The 19,472-nt window shown below is 44.1% G+C and overlaps 1 protein-coding gene across 5 annotated transcripts in view; it reads right to left on the bottom strand.

Annotated features, from left to right (window-relative positions):
• The window catches only part of RALGPS1 (Ral GEF with PH domain and SH3 binding motif 1), a 287,071-nt gene that overhangs the window by 224,236 nt on the left and 43,363 nt on the right, over positions 1 to 19,472 (bottom strand). For all 5 annotated transcript variants that reach the window (XM_036854415.1, XM_036854412.1, XM_036854416.1 and 2 more), the window contains exons 3-4: positions 17,281 to 17,388; positions 5,597 to 5,647 (exon numbers count right to left, since the gene is read on the bottom strand). In XM_036854415.1, coding sequence (XP_036710310.1) covers positions 5,597 to 5,647; positions 17,281 to 17,388 — 159 coding nt within the window. The remainder of the gene's footprint in view (positions 1 to 5,596; positions 5,648 to 17,280; positions 17,389 to 19,472) is intronic.

The raw sequence follows: 19,472 nt of genomic DNA, 5'->3' as shown, positions 1-19,472 counted from the left end.
ACAACTACTGAGCCTGCACTCTAGAACCCGCGAGCCACAACTACTGAGCCCGAACACCTCAACTACTGAGCCCACATGCCACAACAACTGACGCCCACACACCTAGAGCCCGTGCCCCACAACAAGAGAAGCAACTGCAATGAGAAGCCCACGCACTGCAACGAAGAGTAGCCCCCGCTCGCCACAATTAGAGAAAGCCTGCATGCAGCAATGAAGACCCAATGCAGCCAAATAAATAAATAATTAATTAATTTTTAAAAAATGCAGCAGGGCTGGGTTCCATCCCTGGTCAGGGAACTAGATCCCACATGCACGCCGCAACTGAGAGTGCGCATGCCACAAATACGGAGCCTGCCTGCTGCAACTAAGACCGGTGCAACCAAATAAATAAATAAAAATAAATATTTAAAAAATGCACGGAACCTATTCAAAATATGCACCGGTGAGAAATTACAGCCACAAGTTACTGGGAACTTAGCGTATGCAGGCATTGCCCTGAGTTCTTACACGCCCATTGTAAGGTGAAAACTATGGTTCCCCCATTTTACACATGAGAAAATTGAAGCATAAGGAGAATGAGTAACTTGTCCACAGTCCAAGCTAGGAAGGGTGAAGCTGGGACTGCACCCAGCCTTGCCAGACTGAGCCCGTGCTCTCCAGCACACCGGGCAGCACCAGCGGGCCTAGCAGCTGGGCTTGGATAGAAAGTGGGCTGAGTCAAGCACAGAGCGTGCACATTTTCAGCACATTCTAAGAACAGCAGTTCCCCCTTGATGCTCCACGTTAAAACTAATGACAAAAACAATTCCGACGTTCAAACTGGTCTCTGAGAAACTGTTGGGCCTTCAATTCCACAGGCTGGGAGGTGGGCATAATGACAGATAGATTTGGTAGGTAAGGCTGGGGGGAAAAATGCCACCCTGAAAATGTACCCTCTCCCAAGGCTGCTGCCACCGGGACCCCTCAGAAAGCCCTCCTTCACAATGCAGCCCCCACCCCGAGCCATGGCAGCCAGGAACCCACCCAGGCCTGCAACCCAATCCACCACGGTGGGGATGGGGTTCTAGGCCACAGCTAGTAAGTTACACACAGCTGTGAGCTATTATGCTACAAAGTTGTATCTGCGTTAACTCGCCAGTTTTTGATAAAATTGGTCACTTGTTGGAGTCACTGGGGAACAGGGCAGTTATGGTTCCATATTTGCTAACTTCCATTTTCCTTGCTCTCTGCCAATCCTTAACTCACCATCTCCCTGGCTTCCTCTAAGCCCTGGGCCGATGCTCTTGCGGTCCCCCTTGCAGAAATGAGCAGAAGCCACCGTTCTACCCTCAGTTATCAACAGCAGTTGGAAATCTGAATCTTCAAAGACTGAGCTCACCAGACAAAACCCTTGCTTTGGGGGAAGTGGTTACACCGCAAAACAGGCACCCTGGTAATCACGTCCCCTTACTTGGTACGCCCTCCTTGGCAATGTGCCTAAACTTGGCCAGATAATGTTCTGCTACAGTGCTTCTCCTCTCATTCAGTCATTCATTCACTCTTCACTCATTCAACACATATTAACTGAGTATCTACTATGTTCCAGGCACTGGGATTACAACAGGGTCTCTCAGGATGCAGCCCTTCCGAACCAAGTGAGCATGAACTCCTTCTCTGCCCTGGTGCTTCCAAAGACCTTTGGGAGAAGCCAAGGAGGGAGGCCCACCTGCATGTGTGAATGGTAGGAGGGAGAGAAGAAAAGGAACTAAAGACAAACAGAACTGCAAAGAAATGCTCAAATTTAACTAGTAGTCTGCTGGTTAATAGTAATACTGATATTATTATTTTAAAACTATTATACGTATATATGATGGGATAATACAAAAAAGTAATTATTTATCGTTGTTAGGAACCAGAACTGTCAGTGTAAAAGAAAACATATAAAAACCAAGGGAATTAAGTTAACAATCCTGGAATGTTAGGTTTGAATCCTGGAATGTAAGATGGAAAGATCAACATTGTATTGGTCGTGTTTCCACACGATAAAGTGGTATAACGAACAATCCTGAAATCTCAGAGGCTCACAATGACATTTATTTCATGCTCATCGGTCAGCTGATCTTTGCTGGGTTGGCTGGGCTGTGCCAGGTTAGGCTGGAATTCAGGCTTTGGGTCGGGGTCAGGTCATCTTTAATGTCCTCATTTGGGGACTCGGGCTAAATGCACAACAGCTATGGGTCCCTCACAGAGAGTGGAGGTTCCGAGACGGCTGGTGAAGCTTCCTGCCTCTTACTGGCTCAGCTCACCACTTGCATCCCATCACTTGTGCCTAAGTCACGGGCCAGGCACAAAGTCCATGGGGTGGGGAAATATACACCACCCGCAGGGGAGTCATGACAAGGATGAGGAGGGAAGGAAGGATTGTGGAGAAATAATACGACCTACCCAATCATGAACTCATGACTTTTCCTTTTAAAAAAAAATTATTTCCTAGCCCCGTCCACCAAAAAGGCCTAAAAGCAATGGCAATCCAGTAGCAATGAACATCCTCTCACCCAGACTGCAGGTTTCTAAATACTACCCTCCACTAAAAGAAACCAGGACCCCTGAGGGAATGCCTGATTCCAGGTCTTCAGCAGGAAATTAGCATATCTTGCTGTATCAAAGAGCAAGGAAGCTATCAAAAAATAATGGGATCAAGGGGCTTCCCTGGTGGCGCAGTGGTTGAGAATCTGCCTGCCAATGCAGGGCACACGGGTTCGAGCCCTGGTCTGGGAAGATCCCACATGCCGCGGAGCAACTAGGCCCGTGAGCCACAACTACTGAGCCTGCGCGTCTGGAGCCTCTGCCCCGCAACAAGAGAGGCCACGACAGCAAAAGGCCCGTGTACCGCGATGAAGAGTGGCCCCCGCTTGCCGCAACTGGAGAAAGCCCTCGCACAGAAACGAAGACCCAACACAGCCAAAAATAAATAAATAAATAAATAAATTTATAAAAAATAATAGGATCACGTTAAAAGGCTACAGGAGATGACATTAAAGGGCTCCCATTGGTTAGAGGTGGGATAATTTATGCATCAAAAAGAATAGTGACTACAACTGACTGAAATGGATTCCCAGCCCCACTCTAACCCTATGGAATCAGAATCTCCAAGGATAAAGCCTAGGCATCTGGATTTTTTTTTTTACGGAGCTCCTCAACTGATTCTGATGCACAGCCAGGGCTGAAAGGCACCAGGTTTCCCGATCTTCTGGGAGTCCAGACCACTCACAATGCCCATCTTGCTCTCACATGCTGGCCTCTGCTTCCTGGAAAGTCTCATCTACATCAAACTTACAAGTGTCCCTTATACATGTGCTTCCGACTCTGGGGTGGTCCAGCCATAAGGTGGCAGACATCATCAAGGGGAAAAGTTGCAGTTTTCAGTCTGCTAACAGCAATAACAAGAGCAGAAAAGCTGGGACAGCTCCCAGGGTGCTCCTTTTAACCACAGTTTTGACAATGACAATGAGTAACAAACTCTCCCGTCTTTAGCGAACAGATCATAGATCTAAGACATAAAGGTTTAGGGTTTCTCCAGGTACCTCGAAGCAGTTCATTCTTAATCCTCACTCTGCAGCAGAATCACCTGGTCAGCTTCTATACAAAACACAGCTGACTGTGTTCTAGACTCTAACCCAGAGACTCAGATTCCATGGTCTAGGGTGGAGTCCAGGCACCCCGTGTCTCCAAGGCTGCCCAGGCGATTCTGATGTGCAGCCACGATTGAGAACCACAGCTCCCAGCCGGTCTTGAAAGCAAAACATCTCCACCTTAATGTCTTGTGACAACTTGAAACGAGATATGCCCTGGAAGAGGCACCTTCCGAACTGCAGTGCCCTGGGAAAAGTCTCGGTCTGCCCCTCCTTGTGCCTCTGAAGAATTCCCCATCCCTTCCCTCCTGCAGTCAGCCCGAGCAGCCACCCCAGCCTCCCTGGGCTCACAGCAGGCTGGGCTGTCCTTCTTGATGCTCAGGACAAAGAATAAAGATCCAAGCGTCTAAACTGCTCCAGATCAAAGCTAAGCAGAGAACACGAGCAGAGCTAGGTTCAGCTGAGAACTAAGGCAACCATCGCACAACTACTCCCCCAAGAGGCTCCAAGATGTAGTGTGTTGGGTTGTTTTCTGTTTTTGTTTTTGTTTTTAATTAGAAAGAATGTGTAATCCCACATTAGAAGAAAATAGAAAAAGACTGGAAGTCAGCCAGTTCAAAAAAGCAAACATAGTTCTGCCCCCCCAAACCTAATGAATACAACACACACACACACACACACACACACACACACACACACTCACACACACCCAAATACAAATCACTGCCACGTCTTCACACAAATGCTGAGTGCAGCTACCAATACTAGTTTTCCCCTGATTTGTAGTGGGTTGGATGCCAGCTCTAGGAAGGCCTGGATCCTTTGTCTGGCTTTGTATTAAAATATGCTGTTCTTCTCAAAGTCTGTAAGAAGAAGGGCATCATGTTAAGAGTGGTGTTCTGGAATTCACACCATAGTTTTGACATATCACCCACCCACACGCCTCTTCTCTGAAATCTGCACCCCACTCACAAGGCTGGGTCCTCTCAGCTGTTCTCGCTCATCTTGGCCACCTACTCCTGACCTGAGTCTCTGAACCAGCACCGGACACGGGACTCAGCGGGGCTGGACTAAGATTTGCGGGTTCAGGTGTGGAAGGTGGCTTCCACGGCATCACATAAATATGGGCCCTTCGGGGAGGCCAGGTTGGACCACAGGGGCAGACAGGACAGAGGGCAGGAGAGAGAGGAGAGGGGAAAGCAGAGGAGAGGGAAAAGCAGAGGAGAGGCAGGGAGCAGGGAGAGGGCTTGCGTCCTGCCCGGCTCTTCAGGCTGCCTGAACTCCATGCCACAGGTTCTGAAAGTGCCTCCTTTATGCTTGTAACAAATTCTTCTTCTGCCTCTTCAGCTACTCGAAATGGATTTCTATTACTAGATAACAAAACCAGAACCCTGACTAAAATAACTGTAAAGCCTCGTTATCAACTGCTAAACATTTCCAGGGATTTTTTTTCGAAGACTAAAATCAACTTTTTTTTTTATTGAATATGCTGTTTCTAAAAATATATGTATGCTTTTAACATGAATATGTATGTGTTTTGCTGCGGCAACTGGCTTCAAAATCAGAAACAAGGCAACCACCAGAATTTGGTATCAACAGAAAGAAGGCTCTCTAGGAAACGTTCTCTCCCATCTCTGTCTCAACAGTGAGCATCTCCAGCAGAGGTGACCTGGGCAAAGGAATCAGTGTGGCCAGGCCTGACTCAGGTGTGAAGGCGGTAGGCACCGACTGCCCACAGCCCTGCCAGAGGGGGCCAAATGCAGTGCCATCCTCTGGAGAACCTAAACACCTGACTCAAAGAGTGAGCACCTCTGAGAATGGAAAGCTCCTGGATGCTCTCTTTAACGGGGGCTTAAATCAATAACATGAGTTTATAGAGACTTCAAGAGAGAAACCAGGAAACTGAGTCAGTCTAACATGGCCGACTAAATCCTCCCCTCCCAGCCCCAGCATTAGTAGCACAGTGTAAAGGACAAGGTACAGACCTCCGGCTGGATGGCTTTAAACACGGGTATGTCCATTAATGTGATCTGGCTCTGCAACAAAAGAGAATCGGGGTTAGAAAATACTGGAAACCAAAAACAGCTGTCATGTGACTTTGAAACTATACAGAGTAATAAAGTAATAAAGTTGTAATAAAGTACGACGCTTAGAAGTCGTACTTTCCCCCTTGAAATGAAAATCAAGATAGAGTAAAAAATTGGGTAAATTTTGAAAATGCCTCGCCCATTCCTTCCCTCTTCATAAATCTTGATCCACCCTTCCTTCTCAAACATGAGACGAACTTCCAATTTAAGAATTGAGGGACTTCCCTGGTGGTCCAGTGGGTAAGACTCCGCATTCCCAACGCAGGGGGCCTGGGTTCACTCCCTGGTCGGGGAACTAGATCCCGCACGCATGCCGCAGCTAAGAAGTCCACATGCTGCAACTAAAAGATCTCGCATGCTGCAACTAAGTAAGACACAGCGCAGCCAAAATAAGTAAATTAATTTAAAAAAAAGAATTGATAATAGTAGTTTGGAGGGTGGGAGTGAAAGTAAGGGGAACATTTTAAGTTTGGATATTTTCATTCTATTCGAGTTTTTGTTTCAAGTATGAATTACTTTTACAATTTTAAAAAGTTGCAGACACCATATTATAAGTTAGCATGCTAAACAGAGACACTATCTATTACTGTAAATTTAATTTTTTTTTTAAATTGTGGCTTATAGAAAGTGTACGTTTCTTCTGAAGCCTAAGCCTCCTCTAAATTATACGGTAAAGTGCTATTCAAGATGCATCCACAGACCAGTGTTGGACCACGAACTGTTTATTCCACCAGCCCACAATGAGATAATTACGGAATTTGAGAGCAAGCATTTGGAAACTTTTATAGCAATCCCCATGACATTTTTATTGTATTTTTTCAAAGTATCCGTCCTTAACTGATTGGAAAGGAAAAAACTGGTCCTTTATCACAGCTAGCTTGAGAAGCACTAGTTCTGTCAATAGGGAAAACATACATCCAGTTAAAAATCTGCTCCCATCGCTAGAAGCTCATCAGGTGACAGTAAGAGAAAGCGTCACTGCTGACAGTTTTGCAGGCCAAGGCATGGACTGGGCTGACTTCACATGACCTATACCTATCTCCATATGTCACATGGGATGCCAGGAACCAGTTAACAGATGCTTCTGTGACAGGCCAGGGAAAGGAGAGATGAGAGCTTCTGGATGCCCACTAATAAGAGAAGACACCTGTCTGTTGTACACAGGGCATCTGGGAGGACACGATGCACTTAACAGACGTGGGCTCTGGAATCCACGGGGCTTGGGCATGTGTCTGGACACCATAACTTAATAGCAATATTCTCTTTGACACATGACTTTAACCTCTCCCAGTTTCAGCTGCCACATCTAGAGTATGGTGACAATAATCCCTATCTAATAGGATCGTTGTGAGAATTCAAGGCAAAGGGTACAGAATGCCTGGCACCTAATAGATGCCCTCTATATATACGTATATGTGTACATATATGCTCTATATATACGTATATGTGTACATATGTGTGTGTACACATACAGGTGGCCAGGCATTCTGTACCTCTCGTCTTGCATTTTCACAAAGATCATATATATGTTTACATATCATAATTTTTTTGGCAAAAGAGGAGTCACATAGATGGGCTCATGTATTGGCATATGAACTTATGGTTCCTGCCCAATACATGAGCTAGGAAATAAGAGACCATTAATTTGTTTGAACATCCATGCTTCAAAGTTGCTCTAAAAAATACTTAAAGGAGGCTGTTACATCAAGTCAGCAAATACTGTCATGAGAAAAAATCTCGTGTCAAGAATACATTGGAGGGCTTCCCTGGTGGCGCAGTGGTTGAGAATCTGCCTGCTAATGCAGGGGACACGGGTTCGAGCCCTGGTCTGGGAGGATCCCACGTGCCGCGGAGCAGCTGGGCCCGTGAGCCACAACTACTGAGCCTGCGCGTCTGGAGCCTGTGCCCCACAACGGGAGGGGCCGCGATAGTGAAAGGCCCGCGCACCGCGATGAAGAGCGGTCCCCGCACCGCGATGAAGAGCGGTCCCCGCACCGCGATGAAGAGTGGCCCCCGCTTGCCGCAACTAGAGAAAGCCCTCGCACGAACCGAAGACCCAACACAGCCAAAAATAATAAATAAATAAATAAATAAAGTAGCTATAAAGTTAAAAAAAAAAACAATATAGATTATTAAAAAAAAAAAAAGAATACATTGGAGAAAAATGGCAACACACATGGTATGTCAGCTGTAACCACAATCCAGGGCTTAGGTGCAGAATTGTGGTCACCTCTTGGCACAATTTAAAGGTGGTCCAAGATCACTGGATTTCTGGGAAACACAGGATGCAGGCCAAAGCATACCATCCCCAGGGCTGAGCAGGAGATGGAAATAAGCAGGTGGCTTCATCCCTCCAAGGGGCTGGTGCTCGTCATGGGCACCAAGGTGAAATGCCTCCACTAACAGAAGCTCAGCAGAGAAGTGGATGGCACCAGGGAGTCCGAGCTCTTCCACCTCTGGGTCCACCCACCTGTAGCAAGCGGGCCCTGAACGTCAGCACAACGTGAGTGGTTACTATGTGCTGAAGCCCGCGGGCTTGTGTGAGTGGCCCAGAGCTACAGGGCCCTAAGCTCCGTCCCAGGCAGTGCAAACAGACTGGCATTTCTCCTGCCAGACCCATGGAGATTGTTAGCCAAGTGCTCCTCACAAGTGGATTAATTCTGCCATCCTGGGGAACAGAAAGGCCTTGTGAAAACAGGAGATTTGAGCTGAGAGCTCACAGGGCCTTGGAAATCTCTCCCGCAGTTCAAGTTAACTCCCAATCCGGAAGAACCGGCAGGATGCTTACAATGTCCTTTAGGAAAAGAACCAAAAGTCTGCTAATATGAAAGTGAGAAAACTTCCTGTCCATCCTGCCATCAGTTCTAGGGTTTGCTACTGAATTTCCAAATGATGTATTAAAATAGTGACTTCACATTTCATAGTTTTTTGGATGGTCCGAGTTTCAAATATTCTGATTCCCACTCAGACCATAAATCAGAAAATGTGTGCAGGTATTTTATTCAAGACAAACCACAACAGAGGACACGAGGCTGAAAATAGAATGGTTGGTCCCAAACACACATCAGAGGGTTTTCAGAAGAATCTCTCCTATTTCTATCTTCTCGATTCTGGCCAAAAAAGATGCAGTGTCCAGAGCAAGAATACATAGATAGATAGGTAAAATCATCAGATTATAAATTTCATGTCATTTTACTACAAAGCCAAACACATGTAGAAAAGGCTGCTGATGAGCAATCCTTCTCCAGAAGTTGGAGGCAGGCAGTTTTACCAAAAGGGAGGATGTGGGTAGGAGTGGGGACCAGAAGGCGAGGTCAGGTCCTGTCCCTTTTCACAGCTGGCTCCCAGGCTCCTAGGGGTGTGGCACAGCCTCAACAAAAACACAAGACAATGAGGCCCTCGTGGTTCCTGCAGTGGTGAGGGCACGTGCCTGTGATGAGGACACTCAGGCACAAGTCTCTTAATGGCTTCTCCTTATTTTCGAAAATAAAGCCTTAATACGGGATGTCCAATTAAGCTAGTCACCTGGCAATGCCTTCCTTCACCCTAACCCCTTCTCCCACCTCCTCCCTCCTAGCCCAGGGACCCCTACAAATCCATGCTTTTTAAGGAAATGGCCAATCTCCACATATTACAGGACGTTTCTGTAGAGATGAAGCCTTCAGAATGGAGAGACCTAGTGGATCACGTCACAATACAGCCGGACAGAAAAAGAGGTGGTGGTTTTATGTGGATAAATGACAGCAAATTAGCCAAAAAGAAAACAAGCTGGTTTTTGCATATGCTGAATGTAGTGTTTTTCCCTCTAACAGTGGCTGACTAAATCCCCTCTTCCCAGCCACAACCCTATAGCATAAGGCTCTCCCTGAGTCCAAATAAACAAAGAAAGCTGTTGGTAAATCAGTGGTATGTCTTATAATAGAAGATATCTTTCAATGTGCATTTAGATCAATCCAAATGAGCCCCAGGAGGGCTCACAGAACAAAAAGTAATCAGCTCCAAAGATACATTCCTGCTTTTACTCCCAGAGCTGCTGTGTCTGACAATTTTAGAATCATAGTCAAGGAAATGCAAATTAAAGAGGAAGACACCATTTGTGGTCCATCAGTGCCATCACAACTAATGGGACTACGAGTTGCTCTGTTCTTTTTGGAAAGTAATCTGGCAGTAACCCATAAAAAGAAACGTTCTTAACATTTTATTTATTTTTTAATGTCAAACTTACAAAAAATTTGCAAGAATAATATGATAAACTCTTTAACCTTTCACCTAGCTTCATTATTAACATTTGGTCTCATTTGCTTTATTTTTATGTATATAATTATATATATATATAAAATTATATACACACACACATTTTTTCTGAACCATTTGAGAGTAAAATACAGATATTATGACTCTTCACCTCTTAATCCTTCAGCATTTTATTTCCCAAGAACAAGATGATCCTCTTACATAATGATAAAATTATTATATTTAGGAAATTTATCATTGGTACAACCGTATTATCTAATATACAGTCCACATTCAAAATCTGCTAATTATCCCAATACTGCCTTTTATAGCAAGTTTTTCTTCATCCAGGATCAGGCACTACGTTTAGATATTATCCCCTAAAAATTGAAATGAGTATACTGTTGACACAGCAATACCAATTCATACAGAAAGAAAAGCACTGGTATATAAGAGGATTATAGAGAGAGAGGTCTACATTTAGATACAGAGATGAATATAGATGTTTACTGAACAATTATTTGTAGTAGTAAAAATCTGGAAGCAATCTAAAAGGCCATCAGAAAAGGAACTTGTTGAAAAAAATTATGGTACATGCAGACTCTGGCATATTATGCGGCTATTAAAAATAGAGAATTAAATCTATACATATTGATCTAGAAGAATGTCCAAGATCTGCTGATGATAAAGACAAGTTCCTGCTTTGCTTTGTGCTCTGCTTCCAGCCACTGGGGAGAAGGACTGAGGTCTAGCTGCAGAGCACCCCACTAAAACTATAAGGACCTCTGAAATGATCTTAACCCTTCTGACCATAAAATGACACACACTAACAGAAAGCCACATTAAACAAATGCATGGTTTGATGACTTATTATAAGATGAACACCTTATAACCATCATCCAGGTCAAGAAACAGCCACCCCAATCGATGGCAGAATGGACCCCAGAAATGTGGTATATACACACAATGGAGTATTATTTGACCTTAAAAAGAAAGGAAATTTTGACACATGCAACAACATAGATGAACCTCAAGGACATTATGCCAAGTGAAATAAGCCAGTTACAAAAAGACAAACAAACACTGTATGGTTCCACTTATATGAGATACCTGGAGTAGTCAGATTCATAGAGACAGAAAGTAAACGGTGGGGGCTGGGGGGAATGGAGAGCTGTTTAATGGGCGCAGAGTTTCGGGTCTGCAAGACGAAAACAGCTCTGAAGATTGGTTGCACACTCGTGTGAATGTACTTAACACAACTGAACTGTACACTTAAAATGGTTAAGACGGTAATTTTTGTGTTACACATAGTTCACCACAATTAAGAAAAAAAAAGAGTTCCTCCATGTGCCTTGTCCCAATCACAAGTCCCTCCCTCCTGCCAAAAGTAACCACTATCTTGACTTTCCTCAAGTTTCTCTATAATTTTATCACCCAAGTAGTCTACCAAGACTATATCTTGGTATTGACCATTCTGGGTTGCCCCGGCATGACCAAGAACTTGCATTGAGTGCCAAGATTTATTTATTGGATCAATGGAATGTCACATACAAGGGGGAAATCCAGTTCAGAGTTGGGTCATCCTCCTTGTCATTGGAATGCTAGAAGTCCTCAACTGAGTTATGAACTTGGTTGGGGGGGGGTGGTTCCAGCCAAGATGGAGTAACAGCATATTCTTTCAATATGTAGGTTTGAATCTTTTTTTATTTTGTGAACATCTTCTTAAATTATAGTTTAAGTATTTGTTCAGTTTCCTTGCCTTTTATTCTCCTCTTTCAGGGATTTACATTATCTGTATGTTGGATCTTCTTTGCTTATCATTAATATATGTCACCTTTTTTTATGAATTTCTTTCTTTCTTTCTTTTTTTGTGGCTGCATTGGGTCTTTGTTGTTGCATGCGGGCTTTCTCTAGTTGTGGCAAGTGGGGGTTACTCTTCGTTGTGGTGCATGGGCTTCTCATTGCAGTGGCTTCTCTTTGTTGCAGAGCACAGGCTCTAGGCGCACAGGCTTCAGTAGTTGTGGCTCGCGGGCTCTAGACTGCAGGCTCAGTAGTTGTGGTGCACGGGGTTAGTTGCTCCACTGCATGTGGGAACCTTCCCGGATCAGGGCTTGAACCCGTGTCCCCTGCATTGGCAGGCGGATTCTTAACCACTGCACCACCAGGGAAGTCCTATCACTTTTTTCAAAGTCTTATTTATCTCTTTCTTCATTTATTTTGATCTTAAAACTTCTCCTCCCTTAAGGCGTTTTCTGTTATGTTTAACTATTCTTGTGTTCCTTCTAGTTCAACATTCATTTCCAAAATAACTTTTATTTTCAATGCTTTCCTAACTCTGTCACCTCATTTCTGAGATTTTTCTATTTCAGACTTATGTTGTTCATGTCTTACAGTGTGATCTTAATATCTTCTCTTAGCTTATTTTGAAATAGAAAGGTTATAGTTTTTATCTGTTTCATGGCATGTCTTTCTGGCATGCTTTCGTTATCTACAGGATTCTGTCCTTACTCTTTTTTTCTTATAATAACTTTGAAAGACTTGATATCAATCATTTTCTGTTGTTTATTTTTATGTAAAATTAGTTTTCCTAATTTTCTAGAGGGAAACATGGTTCAGGGTAGCTTTTCTAACTTCACATAGCTCTTCTTTTGGTTACTTTCATGTAGTGTTCAACAACATGCAGTTGCTTTTTGAGATTTCACACACACACACACACACACACACACACACACAGACATTTATTTAGACCTCCTTTTTCCTTAACTTTCCCTATCCTGATCATTTTCAGTCCACTCCCATACTGAATTTCTCTTTGATATGAAGCCTTCTTCTGGAAGTGAGCCCTGGTTGGTTGGTCTCAAGAGCTCATAGGGCTAGTCCATAGATCTCTTCCACCCATCCATTATCTGAGTGGTCAAAATTCCTGTCAATTTCAGTTGGTATTCTCACATTAACCTGCCGAACTTTCCAGTGAACTCCTGATGGAAATTCTGGGGTTCTCCTATTCTCTAGTCTGTCAAATGCCCCAATACTTACTTCTGCTTTCTGTTATACTGAAGCTGATACTCTGCAGGTCTTTTTGATACTGGTGGAGTATCCCCAGCCATTTGTATTTTGGGTTTGATAGGGATAACTTGATACCTAATTTTATTGTAAATATTTCTCATGGGTTTCAGGGTTTGCTATCTAGTTGTTCTGGATGTTTTTATGTGGGGATTCAGGGAGAATAAAGAACTATGCTGCCGCCACCGCCATCTTCCCAGAATCACTCAAATGATTTTTTTACTGGACTCCTGTGTCTGGCTTTTTCCTTTCTTTCATATTATTAGACAGGAAACTAAAATACCAGGTGGTCTGGTTCAATTCCAACACCTGGCAGCTCCAATGCTTCCCCAAAGACCAAAGACTCCAGGGGACCTGGCTTCACATCTAAGCTGAAGACACGCTGGCTCTGGCAGGAGTAGCCAAGTGTTAGTACTGCACCCTCAGAGCATTCACTGCCCTGCCCTACAGTCTTCCCAGACTGGGCTGGGCTGAGCAACACTCTAGGGCTGAGACTAGAAAACCAGGCCCCAAATCTCACCAAGGGGTCTGGCTGGACAATGATGTTCTAGGCGCAGCCTAACTCTCTGCCTTTCCACATGAGGAACAACTATAAAGGGATTTTTAAACCTCATTATTGCTTCATTCCTTTCACGAAGCTAAAAAACACAGCTCAAAAATACAACAAGCAGGACTTCCCTGGTGGCTCAGTGGTTAAGAACCTGCCTGCCAGTGCAGTGGACACCGGTTCGAGCCCTGGTCCAGGAAGATCCTACATGCCACAGAGCAACTAAGCCCATGTGCCACAACTACTGAGCCCGCGTGCTGCAACTACTGAAGCCCGCACGCCTAGAGCCCATGCTCCACAACAAATAGAAGCCACCACAATGAGAAGCCCGCGCACCGCAACAAAGAGTAGCTCCCGCTCGCTGCAACTAGAGAAAGCCCACGCACAGCAACGAAGACACAACGCAGCCAAAAAAAAAAATACAACAAGCAAACAAAGGCAAATAGAATATAGAGGCTAAGCCATCAGCCAGCAAGGTCCATGATATCTTCTAAAGGAGAGAGACACACTACAGTTTTGTGCCTGAGAGGACAGACTAGCACTACACTGTCTAACACAGTGGCCACTAGCCTCACGTGGCTACTGAGGATCTGAAATGTCGCCAGCACTCTAAAGTATAGAAGACTACATTGAGTTTTGAAGATTTAGTGTGAAAAAAGAATGCAAAGTATCTCAACAATTTCATGTTGCTTACAGGTTGAAATGATAATATTTTAGATACAGCAAGTTAAATAAAAAATATTTTTAAAGTAATTTCACCTTTTTTAATGTGGCTACTAAAAATTTTTAAATTGCATATGTGGCTCAGATTATATTTCTGCTGGTCTAGAATGTCAGAAGCCCTGGTTTTGTTTTTTCGTTTTTAATTTTATTTATTTATTTATTTATTTATTTATTTATGGCTGTGTTGGGTCTTTGTTTCTGTGCGAGGGCTTTCTCTAGTTGCGGCAAGTGGGGGCCACTCTTCATCGCGGTGCGCAGGCCTCTCACTATCGCGGCCTCTCTTGTTGCGGAGCACAGGCTCCAGATGCGCAGGTTCAGCAATTGTGGCTCACGGGCCTATTCGCTCTGCAGCATGTGGGATCTTCCCAGACCAAGGCTTGAACCCGTGTCCCCCACATTGGCAGGCAGATTCTCAACCACTGCGCCACCAGGGAAGCCCGGAAGCCCTGGTTTTAAAGCCCAGACAGATAATGCCACTTACTATCTGTGTGAAGAGGTGATTTTCCTCTCTATACTGGTGACAGTATACTGGGAATAATAAATATAGCTAATTTGTAAGGCTGTGGTGAAAAGTAAGTTAGATTAATGCACGTAAAACATTTAGCACAAGACCTAGACAAAGTAGGTGTTCAAAAGTGGGAGCTGCCCTTGTTATCACCATCCAGCATTAGGTGAATAATCAGGAGATGAAGGTTTCAGACCTGGCTCTGCCCACATCTGGCTATATGATCCAGGTTAAAAAAAAACAATCTCTTAGATTCTTAGTTTCTTTCTTAGAAAATCGGGAGCTAATAATCTGCCGCATCAGGTTGTTCTGAGGATTGAATTCTTCTAGTCAACGTGTACTATGAGGGAGGCACTATTCTGGGCAATGGGGAAAGAGCTGTGAAAGAGTTAGATAAAGTTCCTGTCCTTTGGGAGTTTGCATTCTAGTGGAGGAGACAGACCATACAAAACACTATTACAGAATGTAATGTTGGGCAGTCATTAGAGATATGAAGAAAACAGAGCAGGGTCAGGGAAGCGTGTGATGTACAGATGCTACTTTAGCCCGTGAAATTCCTGTCTAAGGGCTGACATCTGAACAGAGACTGGGAGACACATGGGAAAGAGCCATTAGGACAGAAGGAAGAAGAAGCACAGGACCCTGAGGCAGGGGGATGCCATGTGAGTTTGGGGAAGAAAGAGGCAGCTGGCGTGTAGCTGGGGAGCACGGAGATGGGGCAGGAGAGGAGGCTTGGCCAAACCACGGGGCCCTGGAGGCTCGTGAGGAATTCCGGATCTCATTCTAGTATAAGAGAGCCTCTAAAGAGTTTTACACTGGTTTTAAAAGGATCCCTCAGACACACTGAGGGAGGTGACATATGTGCCAGGCTCAGCATGGCCTGGCACAAAGTAAATGTGGGAGCAAGTGATGGCAGAGCAAAGAGATGGGGCCCACTTAGCTCCATAGACCCCAGGAGGGCACCAAACCTGTTACAGCAAGGGGACCGGGAAAAAGTGGGCATGGCCAGAAATATTTCCGTGGTTCTGCAGAGAAATGCAGCCCTGGGCAGCGCTTGCAATCAGGTCACCCCAGAGCCGACGTCCTCCCTCCACCCTCAAAGTGCAAAAGGAAGAAACCAGGTCATGGCAAAACGAGGAGCCAAGGCTGCTCCTCACAACAAAGAAGCACAGGGTCAGACCAGCAGCAGCACACTGGCTGAAGGAAAAACAATTTTTTTTAATTTATAATTACAGAATTTGTTCAAATAATCTTGTCTATCATTGTAGAAAACAGTCATCGTAAAAATACAGAAAGTACAAATAAACAAGAAGAAGAAAAATTAAATTCCAATTATCTAGAATCCTACAACCAGAAACTACAGTAAATAATATGTTTGGCTATATAGGCATCCAGATATTTAAGAATATGTAAACATCAAATCTAGACCTTTTCTTATGCAAATATAAATATGTAGGTGTTGTGCATGCTTTTTAAAAATGGCACTATTCTCTGTAAGTTGTGATGTAACCCAGCGGTCCCCAACCTTTTTGGCACCAGGGACCAGTTTTGTGGAAGACAATTTTTCCACCAGGTGGGGATGGGGATGGTTCAGGCAGTAATGTGAGAGATGGGGAGCAGCAGATGAAGCTTCGTTTGCTCGCCCGCCACTCACCTCCTGCTGTGCGGCCCGGTTCTTAACAGGCCCGAGGACTGGTACCGGTCCTCAACCCAGGGATTGGGGACCCCTGCTGTAACCTGCTCCTTTCACTTACTATTGATATATATTGTGTACGCCTTCCAAGGTAGTTAAATTCCTAGATAGACAGCTTCTTGTTTTTTTATCCTTCAAAGTTATTTATTATTTTGCTTTCATATAATTATATTATACATTCCTTCTTTAATTTTTTAAAATTTTTATCTTTATAGCAATGCAACAAGTATTAAAATAATTTTGTAATGCATCTGTAACCAAATAGGTACAAAGGTTTTTCTGCTCAAACAATTTTTCCAAACCAGGTATTATAATACACCTACTGAAAATATTTGTGGGTTTTTTTATTTTAAAAAAATTTTTATTGAAATATAGTTTATTCACAATGTTGTGTTAGTTTCAGGTGTACAGCAAAGTGATTCAGCTATACATACATATATATATATATATATATATATATATATATATATATATATATATACACACACACACATATATTCTTTTTTTACATTCTTTTCCATTACAGGTTACTACAAGATATTGAGTATAGTTCCCTGTGCTACACAGCAGGTCCTTCTTTGTTGTCTGTATTATATATAGTAGTGTGTATATTTTAATCCAAACTCCTAATTTATCCCTCCCCACAGACATCACCCTTTTTTAATGCCACATGGTATTTCATAAAGAATACTTTATTCGGCAATCCCCTATTGCTGGATATACGGGTTGTTTCCAATCTGAGCAAACAACCCTGAGCAGTGACCCCCTCGAGCTCCCCTTTGTGGTGCCCAGCCACCCGCATCAGCCCTGTTACTTACAGCAAACTCCTCGGGAGTCACTTTCAGGACATCGAAGACAACGGCATCGTAGCTCTTGCTGGCATAGTCGCAGCCCTGGCCCTCCAGAGAGTCTGAGCTGCTGCTGCCCTGCAGAGGACAGGGAGAGATGGGGCCGCCTGAGCAGGCTGGCTGACTCCCCAGTCACTGACTCCCAAACCTCAGAACTGAGGATGCAAGAGGGGCAGAACCGTACAATGATAAAAGCTTCTGTTGTTTAGTGCCATACCCTTTTCCAAGCACTGTGTTAAGCACTTCATATGCATAATCTAATTTAATTCTCATAACAACTCTCTGAGTACACACTATTATTATTCCCATCCTACAGATAAGGAAATAGAGGCAGTGCTACTTCCCCAATGTATCTCACCTAGGAAACCGAAGAGCCAGAATGTGAGCCAGTTGTATATCTCTCTTACCCCTCAATCATACATGCCCTCACTCACTACACCCCAACTGCTTCCAGCTGCCTCTGTTTTGGGGGGGGGGGGCGCGGTGAAAAGATACATCCCGCCCTTCACATCTTAGGAGGCCTGAGGAGATCACCTGTTTTGTTATGTTTTTCAAACATTACCTGGTTTCACCTTTTTTTTTTTTTTCTCTACTTAAAGTCATTGCAGGAAATTATGATACAAAATGTTAAACTGACTCTCAAGGCTTATTTCACGTAGGGGCCACTTGGAATTCAAAGCCTGTTAGCTGATGAGGTGAGAGGTAATCGGCCAGTTTTGGAGACGGCGTGAAAGTTATATTTAGTAGAGCCCCTTGTTAAGAAGAACACCGGGAGTCCTGCCTGTAAAGGAAAGGTCTCCCGTAAAAGAGCGAGTTAAACTCCCCAAATGTGGCCAGTTCCATGAAACCCAACACTGCAGGGATCCCAGAATGCTGAACATACCTTCTCTTCAATTTTACTTAATTCCATCAAATTCTACTTTGGGGAACCAGTAGAGCTTACCACCCCAAAACTGTGCCCTGTTCATAAATGGTTTTATTCGTCTCAACCTGTGAAGAGGGATTTTGTGGTTTCCATTAACCTCAACATCTTGGACCGGGATTTAGAGAATATGCTTTTATTAATTCCCCTTTATTTCACTCTTTCCAAAATGGCTATATCTGGAAAAACTGTGCAATCTTACTGGAAACTAGAGTGCTTTTAGGCCAGGGAGGGAAACCAATAGTCAACAACTGAAAACGTGAGGTTAAAAAGAGGAGCAGAAACTTAAACCTGTAGGTTTCAATAGGCCTCTGTCATTTAAAGGCTGCCAAAAACTCTAAGATGATCTTAAGAAGCTCTGAGCTCTGAAGTCAGACAGGCCTGCTTAGAATGCCAGCTCCACCCGAGCTGCTGTCTGACCTCTTCACTTCGCTGAGCCTCAGCTACCATCTGTAAAATGGCACCATTAGAACCCGCTCCCCAGGGCTGTGGCACAGGTCATACAAAATGAAGCTTACAAAGCAACTGGCAGGATCCCCTCCCTGGGCGATGCTGATTCAAGGGGCCTGGGTGGGCTCAGGCATGGCTATTTTGAAAGTTCCACAGGCGATGGGACATTCTCCTCTGAGGAGAATCTGTGTTAAACTTTTGAAAAGTAATAAAGACTAATCCTGAATGCTTCTGGAATTGGCCATTGATTCTACCCCTCAGTCTTACAGACCCTGAGCAACGGCTACCAATAAATCATTCTGCACTTCCATGTTCCCCTTCCACGGAGCAGCCTGAAGCAGGTGACGGGGCTGACCTTCTTCCGGGGAGTGTAACGTCATCGTGGTCATGACCAGCGGCTCCAGAGTCACAGAGGCCTGGCTGTGAATCCCCACCCACCGCTGACCAGCTGTGTGATTTGAAGCCAGTTCATTCACTGCTCCCTGCCTCAGTTTCCTCGCCTATAAACTGGGGGTGAAACAACAGCACATGCCTGATGGGGTTACTGTGAGGATTAAGTGAGATCATGCCTGTGGAATGTACAAAAGAAGTGCCCGGTATATAGTTAAGCACTAAATCATGGGTGTCTATCTGTATAAACGTGTCACTCAGTCACCAAAATGTATTGAGCACTTCAATTAGACATGCATTCATTTGTTCATTCATTCAACAAATATTTATTGAGCTCTCACCTCGTTCTGGATACACATATACACATATATTTGTATATATGCACATATATGTAGATATA

The sequence above is a fragment of the Balaenoptera musculus genome, chromosome 6 (genome assembly GCF_009873245.2).
Source record: "Balaenoptera musculus isolate JJ_BM4_2016_0621 chromosome 6, mBalMus1.pri.v3, whole genome shotgun sequence".
NCBI lineage: Eukaryota > Metazoa > Chordata > Mammalia > Artiodactyla > Balaenopteridae > Balaenoptera > Balaenoptera musculus.
The sequence above is the reverse complement of the archived record's forward strand: the minus strand, read 5'-3'. Positions and strand labels throughout refer to the sequence as shown.